General features: G+C 30.4%; 1 protein-coding gene across 1 annotated transcript; it reads left to right on the forward strand.

The window, feature by feature from the left end:
- Nucleotides 1–1453: 1453 nt before the first annotated feature.
- On the forward strand, nt 1454–4851 carry LOC126677796 (cytochrome P450 76A1-like). Its single transcript, XM_050372578.2, has 2 exons — nt 1454–2431; nt 3886–4851. The coding sequence occupies exons 1-2, from the start codon at nt 1535–1537 to the stop codon at nt 4522–4524; spliced, it is 1536 nt and encodes a 511-aa protein (XP_050228535.2). The 5' UTR covers nt 1454–1534; the 3' UTR covers nt 4525–4851.
- Nucleotides 4852–10124: the final 5273 nt, after the last annotated feature.

A 10124-nucleotide genomic window follows, 5' to 3' on the forward strand; every position in this document is an offset into this window, starting at 1 on the left:
ACTATTTCTGCCATGATTTAGCTTGAATTTCTTAATGAAAACCAGAGGAAATAACAGGATGATAGATATTAATTAGTAAAAGCGGAAAATCAAAGTTTAATCAGGAAATGAGAGCAATTGAGCTCTGAAATAGGCTCTTCGGATTGCCTAGAAAGTCATATGTAAGAATGAATAGATTAATTGGCAATGTATGTTTTATAAATTAATTTATAAAGAGCCAACTAATTAAATCACTAATGTATATTTTATTAGTGCATAAAGTACAAAGTAAATTAATTTAAAATATTTAATTTGATACAAAAAAATTAATTATCAGAGCATTAAAATGAAAAGTAAATATTATATTTTTTAAGAAGTCAACTCCTTATATTAATTATACTTTTTGTAAATAATTATAATAAAATAATATTATTATTAAGAATATGGCAATTTAAATTTGAATTAAATATTAATTAATTGATTATAATTTTGTATATAATTATAAATAATTTTTTAAAATTAATTTGATTATTTGAAGTTCTGTGAAAGAAAAAGAAGTTTATGCATTTTAAACAATTTGATTATTTGAACAAGTGAACTAACACCAACAAGTGAAGGATATGTATTAGTGAATTTGAGCAAACGTCAGAAAAAAAAAAATTATTTTTAAAATATGTGGGAAAACTTAATTAATTACGTGCAAACTCCATTGTTCTTTGTTTCTACTTCATCCGAATTATATTAAGGGGCCGTTTGGTTCAAGGTTGGGAATCGGAATCGGAATGGGAATCGGAATGAGAAGGAATGGGAATGAGAATGATTGTTTTCATTTTTTGTTTGGTTCAAAATTAGAGTGGGAATGGAAATGAGTAAAGTTTAATAAAAAAATAATTTATTATTTATTAAAAATACTTTTTTTTATTTTTTTAAATGTTTTTTTATATAATTTTTTTTTAAAAATATTAAAAAAAAATAAAAAAATTAAAAACGTATTTAAAAAAAAAATAAAAAATATTTTTAAAAAATTAAAAAAAAATATTTTGAAAAAAATTTTAAAAAAAAATATTAAAAAGGTTTTTTTTATTATTTTATGTATGTTTTTTAAAATAAATATTTAAAAATAGTTTTTTTTTAATAATTATATATTTATTATTTATTATTAAAATATTTTGTTAAATTTTGATTCTCATTCCCAAAAGTCCATTCCCATGGGGTAGGGGGGGAATGGGTGATTCCCATTGAAGGGGTAATCACATTCCCATTCCCTACTATAATTTGACAAAACAAACACAAAGAATGGGAATCATTCCCATTCCCATTCCCATTCCCCCCTTTTTGTGGCGAACCAAACGGCCCCTAAGAGTCTTTTATTAAATATTGAAGTTGTGTATTTAGTGTGACAAGTCTAACAAAATATTTTCAATTTGGTTAGTATTATCAAAAGACTATTCATCAAGTTTGTGAGTCTATATAACCGTTGTATAATCTCAATTCAAGAACAACACGAGAACTTGCCTTTCTTTTTTTCATTCTTTACACCAAAAAAGAAATAAAAATGGGGTTGGGACTAATTGTAATAGCCATAATATTATCATGGATTTTGGTATCAAGAACGAGAGAAAGAAGATGGGTTTTACCCCCCGGACCGATAAGGTTACCACTAGTCGGAAACCTTCTGCTGCTAAGCAAAGTGCCGCATGTATCGTTTGCCAAATTGGCTTGTCAATATGGTCCTATAATGACACTTTGGTTAGGACCTATCCGAACCGTGGTCATATCTTCTAGTGATGTGGCTAAAGAAATGTTCAAGAACCATGATACAGTTCTTGCAGGGAGGCAAATTTATGAGTCTATGAAAGGAGAACATGGTAATGAAGGATCTTTGGTAACGGCTCAGTATGGATCGCAATGGCGGTTAATAAGGCGTCTTTGTACCATAGAATTGTTTACAGGCAGTCGTCTTGATGCCGCGCGAACCCTACGTGCAAACTCCGTTGATAGGATGATACACCAAATAAGAAATGCAGGTGAGAATGGAACCGCAGCCGTTGATCTTCATAGATGTTTTTACTTGATGGCTTTTAATCATATTGGTAACCTAATATTCTCAAAAGATTTAGACGATCCAAATTTTGAGAAAGGGTCGAAATACTTTTATCATACATGTAAGCTCATGGAGGTGAGTTGTAAGCCCAATGTAGCAGATTTTTTGCCAATTTTGAAATGGCTTGACCCTCAAGGTATCAAGAGAATGACCCGTTTTCATAGCAAACAAATATTTGAAGTTGCTAAGAGTTTTATGGAAGAAAGGATTAAAATTAGGGAATGTGAAGAGCATGGTGGTGATGAAGATAAAAGAAAGGACTTTTTAGATGTGCTTTTGGATTTTCATGGGGATGATATAAAGGCGCCTACTACCTTATCATCAACATTCATGAATAGTATCATCGCTGTAAGCATATTTTCGAATCCATATTTTCTCAAATTCAAACTATTGAGATAGCTATATATAAATTCTTTTTGCTGATGCAGTGTAAAATATACGTTCATTTATGTTAATTAGATGATCGATACTTAGGAAACACGAAAACCTTAAACTAGCAAATATTTTCTTGTGATTTAGCCAATACTTAGGAAGCATGAAAACCTTAAGTAAATTTTATTAAAAGTTTTTCCAAAAAAATAATTAATAATATGTTTAAGAAAACTAATATTAGAAATAATAAAAATGGTTATTTGCAATTAAATTTTGTTATTTCCCGTTTGTAGCGTTTTAAGCATACACAAGTCTCATTATTTTTTTTCAATTTAGCATTTTATAACATATTTCCATTTTTTAGTGTCGTTTTATTCAAGAAGACTCAGTATTAGTACAAATTTTGTAGTTGCATTGAAAAATAGAACGTGCTATAAAATATCAATTTAAAAAAGATGGGATGTTTGATGTAACATTTCAAATAATAAATTTAAATCGCTACAAATGCAAAATGCTAAATTTTAATATGCAAATAATTCTAATAAAAAATATAGTGTTTATTTATTTATTTTCCTACTTAAATGAAAGTTTTTTTTATGCTCCGTTAATTTCCTACTTTCAAATGTTTTTCATATTCTTTTTACAGGGTTAAAAACATTAGAGATCATTGAATTTTGACCTAATTTCTAAAAAGTAATCTAAAAAAAACCAAAATCTGATGGGGAAAAATAGTTATATTTTACAAATCATGGAGAAAACATTAATTCGGTTGTCAACTCATGGCTTCAATATAAATGAATCCTTATTTTTATAAATTTATTCTTATGTTTTTATTAGGATATTAAACACCCTAAATCACTGAACTTATCTATTATTACAGAAAGGGTATTAAACTTCATTTTGTTACAAAAAGATCATTGAGTTATACCTTTTATTACAATGGGAGGTTACTACGGCGGATTCGGTCAAATTTTATTATAAAAAGGTCACTAAACTTATCGCAAATTACAAAAAGGTCACTAAATTATATTCCTATTTGTAATTCCGGCTTGCCACATAACCAAAAACGGTGCGTTTTAGTGTCAAAACGGTGAGTTTTATACGAGTGATATCTCGTTGTAACAAAATGTATAGTTGAATGACTTTTTTGCAACAAAATGCAGTTTAGTACCCTTTCTGTAATAACAAGTAAGTTCAGTGACTTGGAGTGTTTAATATCCATTTTTAATATATACATGTTTCATGTGCTTTATTTTGAATAAAATATTGCTTCCATGTGTCTTTTTCGTGTCAAATCTATTTTTCTTTTCTGTTTCCGTCCTACCTGGATTTTATGTAAACAATAACTAGAACATTTTTAGTTCTTCATTTTTCATTTTTTTCATGTTTATATAATTTAATGTAAGACTATTGATATAATTTATTATCAGGAACTATTTGCTGCAGGAACTGATACGACATCAAGTACCTTAGAATGGGCAATGGCTGAGCTCCTTCATAATCCTATTATACTTAAAAAGCTACAATTCGAGCTAAGAACTATTATCCATCCTGAAAAGAAGCTTGAAGAAAAAGATATCGAACATCTTCCATATCTAATGGCAGTCATCAAAGAAACTTTAAGGCTTCATCCACCTGCACCTCTTTTAATCCCACACATGGCCATGGAATCTTGCAACATGCTTGGTTTTGATATTCCCAAAAATACTCAGATTCTTGTCAATATTTGGGCAATAGGAAGAGATCCAAAGACTTGGGAAAATCCTTTAGTATTTAGGCCAGAGAGATTTTTAGAGGTGGACATGGTGGTGGATTATAAGGGTAGTCATTTTCAATACTTACCCTTTGGTTCTGGTCGCAGAATGTGTCCTGCTGTTCCTCTTGCTTCTCGTTTGCTCCCATTTGCTCTCGGATCAGTTCTGCACTCTTTTGATTGGGATTTGGGTGATGGACTCAGACCAGAAGATGTAGAGATGAGCGAAATGGTAGGATTAACACTTAGAAAGTTTGTTCCCTTAAAAGCTATTCCAGTCCCTTTCAAGAACAATTGTGCTCCCCAACACGAGTAGCTTAGTTGGCCAAAAAGTAGAATACAAAGTGGGAATAAAACATGGGGCATTGGTTCAAATTTCCTTTCGTGCATGGAACTTATAGTAATATTTTAGAACTAATTGTCATAAATGGCCAATGTGGGTTTAACTTGGATGGATAAGGCACCATTAGGTGCATTGAAAGGTTGTAGGTTCAAATCCGACCTCTGTAACCAACAATTAACAATTAAGAGTTTAAAAAGTCGATTACCATCTTTGATAAAAAAAATTATTATGGCTGAAGTAAGAGGCTTTTGTAGTAAATTTCTCTACTAATCTCTTCAAATTATGAATAATTGATTCTAATGTTATTGTACTTCCAAGGAATTGTAAAAGGGTTAATTACATATAAAATCACCACGTTTACACGAATTCTCAAAAATAACACGACCTTCAAAACGTGTCAATTCAGGGCATCACCTTTCATTTATTTTCAAAAACAACATGAGCACGTTTTTAAATAAAATTTTGCTGACTTGGACATCCAATAGGAGTGCCACATGTCATGCCACGTCAGCAAAAATGCCACTAAAAATGTGCCCGTGTTGTTTTTGAAAAGAAATGAAAGGTGGTGCCCTGAATTGCCACGTTTTAAAGGTCGTGTTATTTTTGCAATTTCGTGTAAAGGTGGTGATTTTATATGTAATTAACCCATTGTAAAATAATAACTTCAAAAGATAATAAATGGTTACTAAACTTTCAAATTTGTAATTATGGGTTTTTAAGTTATTTCCAATCAAATAATATATATGTGGTAATTAATTTGTATATTATATATGATAAATAATACCTTGAATTTTTTGTATACACAATCAATTAAAAGTTGACTCAAATTTTTTTTAGTAACCAAAAATCCTTTTATCTTGACATAATTAAATAATTTAGTGTCTAAAATGTTACGTTTTAAAGTTCGATCACTGTTTTATAATACCTAAAAAGTACAGTGATCCTAAAATTTAATTACCTTTGAAATTATATATATAGGAATCCTAAAATGCAATTTCACCGAAAAAAATATCGTAAAATTGATCTCATTCACTTTATTCATGTGCTATGCAGCTCTTTCTTTCATTCTTAATAATAAGGAAACATCTATTTAAGATCTTATATAGAACTCTTAGATTACATAGACATAATTTTTATATTAAATAAAAGGTATAGTTCAATCACAAGAGGATGGATGGCAAAACGAAAGCAAGCGACTGTACATGAGTTTTGCATTTACATTACAATTCCCGGATGAATGAACTTGTAAAACGAAACTGTTTTGCATATGTGCATATGCAACTATGAAAAAGAAAATCAATGTTCATCGAATCTTGATTAAAAACTCTTTGATTTTTTACTTTCCATAATTCTCAAACACCAAAATATCAAATAAGCTTCCAAAAATTTATCAATTCTCTATCCATAAAAGAACTCCACGACAAGAAGAATTGATCAATTGAGAAAGGAGTCATCCAAATCAATTACTAAAAGAAACAAGGGTAGACCAAAAAAGGCAAGAAAATCTGTAGTCGACAACAATATGGATAGCAGTTTCCTCCTCCCAGCAAGAGGAGCAGTTAGAATCAGCTACCGAGTTAATTCTACGCTTCACCAACACCACATACGAAGATAATCTCCCTTTAATAAGCAACACAAAAAACTGGTGATCGCTTAATTCTGCAAGTGTACAGAATCAATTGTAGCAAGCAATACTCGGAGTATTCCAAGGTCGAATCCAGAAAGGACGAACTCTTTAAAATGTTATTTGATTTAACTTTTGTAAAGTAACCGTTCTGTTAATTTGATTTGATGTTGAAAACAAATAATTAAGTAATATCAAATGACGGAATATTTTGGATAAAATATCAAGAATTAAAACAACTAGGATTTCAGGTTTCACCGTAGTCGAGGGAAAATTCTATCATATGCAATAATACATCTCAAAAGCTTTTCCATGACAATTGTTTCTATGATATGTTTATTCTCTATCGAGACATAAACTTGTGTTTAATTAATTCTGGATATTTCTCAATTACCATGTTAATTAATTAAACCCATTAAGCAAAACAATTAACGTCATCACAATTCCTTAGACATATCTCTATTCTTAAGTGAATTGTGTTTAAATCTCTAGATCCAAATTCATGCTTCACCGATAGGTACTTCACATTCATTCTAGGATAAAAATATTAAGGTAGCTAATCTTAATATTCATGATCATCATAAGAGATTTAAAGAAAACTCTTGTTTAACAACATTAATGAGATGTACTAATACATAATCAAGACTTTCCCTTCAACTAGGTTACATCCCTAACCCTAGTTTAAAGGTTTAGCAATCCATTGTCATATTGAAAATAACAATGTAATTATTGTACCTTGAGAAAATATGAGAAGAAAAATGAAAAGAGAAATAATGATTGATAAGAACTATCTTAGAGTAAGTGTTTACACAATTGCAAGTGTAAGTGAATTCCTTTTCTCTATACAAATGTGTCCTATTTATAGGCATAAAAGGAGTGGTAGCCAAGTCTTCCAAGATCTTCTTTCCTTAGCTCATCTTGAGTGGGATCCAAGCTTGATCTCTTTCTTGCCTTGTATGGTTTGATATGAGTCAAGCTTGCAAGTCTCATTTCCTTAATGAGATGGAGTAATTGGCAAGGTCATTTCTTTATGTGCAAGCCAAGGAAAGATCTCATTTTGAGTGTGAACACATGATATGTTCATATGAGTGTCAATATGCACCTAGCGTTGTTTTGAACGGAATATTATCTGAAGTTTATTGGAAGTTTATTGAGTATTATGATCGAGTACTTTGATGTCGAGCTTGTTATAAGTGAAAGGAAGTAATCGTTGTAGAACGCAAGATTTATCAATTTGTGTTTTCAGTATTCCTGTTTGAGACGAGAGAGTTTGGAATTGTAAGATCTATAGTAGAGCTTAGGGCTTGATCTTATACTTGAAATTGAGGATTGTGTAATCGTTGAAATTCGAGCTGGTTTTAGAAAACCACTCCGGTATAGAGTAATTATGACTCTCAGTTGGAGAAATTTATTGTGTATTCACATTGCGTTGATCGAGTAATAGTTGGAGCACCAAGTTGATAGAATCAGAAATTTGTGCACATGTGTGTTGTGACCGCTTAATGCGAATAAGTTTGAGAATTGAAATTTGAGGTTTGTGTATTTTTAAAAAAAAAAGAAAAAAAAATGAGGGATAAACTTATTTCAGCAAATTTGGTATAAAGATAATATGAATTTTGTCAGTTGAACGGTTTCATAATTTGCAAACGTATTTAAAAAGTAAGGGGGACCTGTGAAATCAAAATGCGAACATTTTAAAAAATTTCAAGGATGCAAATCAGTTTCAGAATTGAAATCTGAGGTTCGTTTTTGTTTATCCTAAATGATTCAGTTGAGTTTTTTTTTTATTGGAGACGGAGTCCGATATGCGGAAACGTTATCCTTTCCTCTTTCCTTGAGGTACATGTATCTTTGATTTTACGTTATCGTTGGTCTTGTGTGCCTTACGTATTGTTATGCTTGAGTTTTTGCGTTTTAAATTCGAGGACGAATTTTTAATAAGTTGGGGAGAATGTAATATCCCGTATTTTTGAATTTTTTTTTTTTTACATTTTAAACTTTCCACTCTTTTATGTGGCCCATTTAATTGGTAGAAGGCTATACTTATGAAGCCCATGTAAGTTGGTCTTATTCTATACTTATGAAGCCCATTTAAGTTGGTCTTATTCTTCAATTTAGGAAACAGTAGAAACAACTACTGCAACGTCTCTTCTTTCCGTTCCTTAAGTAATTAAGATACGTTTTAACATCTAATTTCACTCTTTTGTTTTTAATCAAACCCTGGCCGTCACTTGCATCTTAAATCTTCTGAAAATCATCGCTGAATCTCCCTATCTTCGCTTGAGTAAATCGGTAAGTATTCTCATTCATGTTTCAGTTTATGCTTCAAATCGATACTTCCGTTCTTAATCGATATCTCTTTCATTTCATAGAATTAGGATCCGTCTCGTCTCAGTTGTAGTAGACATAGCCCTATTCATTCCCAAAGCTTCAGAATCGAGATAGGTATGTTATTCTATTTGTTTGAGCCATCGTCGTTTTACCGTTTTCTTGTTGTTTCCTTCGGTTGTCCTTCTATATTTTTTTTTCCGATTGTGATTTTTTTTTTGCTTTTGTTGTGATTTTGGTGTTTGATGATTATAATCTCCTGTGTTATTTAGTGGTTAGTTTAATTGCCTTCTTGAATCGATCTTAGTATGGTTATTTTGTTTACGTTGTTCATAGTTTAAGTTATGCCAATGCTTGAGTATTTTTTTTATTTCGGTTAATGTGCTGTGTTGAATTCATGTGTCTTACTTTGATGATGATGGTGAGCGGGAATAGTATTGTTTTAAAAGTGTGCCTTATTTTGTCCACTAATTTATTGGACAATTTGTTTAATGGGTTGAATAATTAGTGGGTTACATTCTTGCATGCTTTTATTATTGATTCACGTAATAAGTGTTTGCCATATTCAAATAATGGTATGGCTCATTTACCTTTAAATTCCTTAAATTGTTTATAATCTCATGATTAGTTGGTTTTTGTTTTGTTCAATCAAAGTTTTGAGTTGGTTATTTTTCAATTTAAAATTAAACTTTTGATTATCGTTTAGATCATTAAAAAAATGCTAATTTTTTTAAATCTGAAAATAATGTTAGTATCGATTATAATTTAATTTATTTTTTACTATTATATTTTGGAAATAATATATATATTATAATCTTCTATCGTATAATTACTTAGGTAATTATTATATATTTTAATTATTGACTCGGCGTGCCAATTTGGCTAAATTACGTTCTAACCCTTAAATTTATATTGTAAGTTTTAAAACATTTTCTTAACTTATTTTAGTTAAGTATCTCGGTTGTAACTTGGGTTACTTAAATTTAAAGCTATTGAGTTCCGTTTTAATTATAAATTATTATTTTATCAAAATCGTTATTTTGAGAATTGTAAATTATGGTTTATATTTTGGATAAAATATTTGGGTCGGGCTAGACTTGGGTCGCCCGACATGTGAGGTTAGCTTGGTAGTTATTGGTAACTCGGCTAACCCACTAATTGGAAATTAAATTGACTTATTATTTAATAAATATTTAAACGGATTTTAAAGCGGGAATTCAATAGACGTGATTGTTTTTGGCTTTATTATTATTTGAGTTTTATGTTTACTCTGACTTAACTTTGCATTGACTTGTCGTATGTGCCAGTCCTATGTGGTGTCTAGTACTCTTTAGAGTTAGGGTCTGATTTTAATTATGATTTTAATATTTTATTTAGACCCGTCGACTGTTCGTACTTCAGAGGCGAACCAGAATTAGATTGCTTGTCAGGATCACGTGGATTTAGCAAGCTGTGAGTTTATATCTCTATTTACCTCTTTATTAAGCAAATGTATTATTTTGTATATATTTATGTATAAGCAGTTTTTGAACTGTTTTCGGCATTGTGGATTTGATTTGGAACGTGCTACTCGATGGGCATCATCGGAACTGCGTGCGCACCGGTAATGATTATGGTATTG

This window comes from Mercurialis annua, linkage group LG4, assembly GCF_937616625.2.
Source record: "Mercurialis annua linkage group LG4, ddMerAnnu1.2, whole genome shotgun sequence".
Taxonomy (NCBI): domain Eukaryota; kingdom Viridiplantae; phylum Streptophyta; class Magnoliopsida; order Malpighiales; family Euphorbiaceae; genus Mercurialis; species Mercurialis annua.

Excerpts from the sequence above, each read along its gene's own strand:
- LOC126677796 (XM_050372578.2), top strand. The coding sequence starts at position 1,535 with ATGGGGTTGGGACTAATTGTAATAGCCATAATATTATCATGGATTTTG. Across the intron at positions 2,432-3,885 it reads TCATGAATAGTATCATCGCT|GAACTATTTGCTGCAGGAAC; the intron begins GTAAGCATATTT and ends ATTTATTATCAG.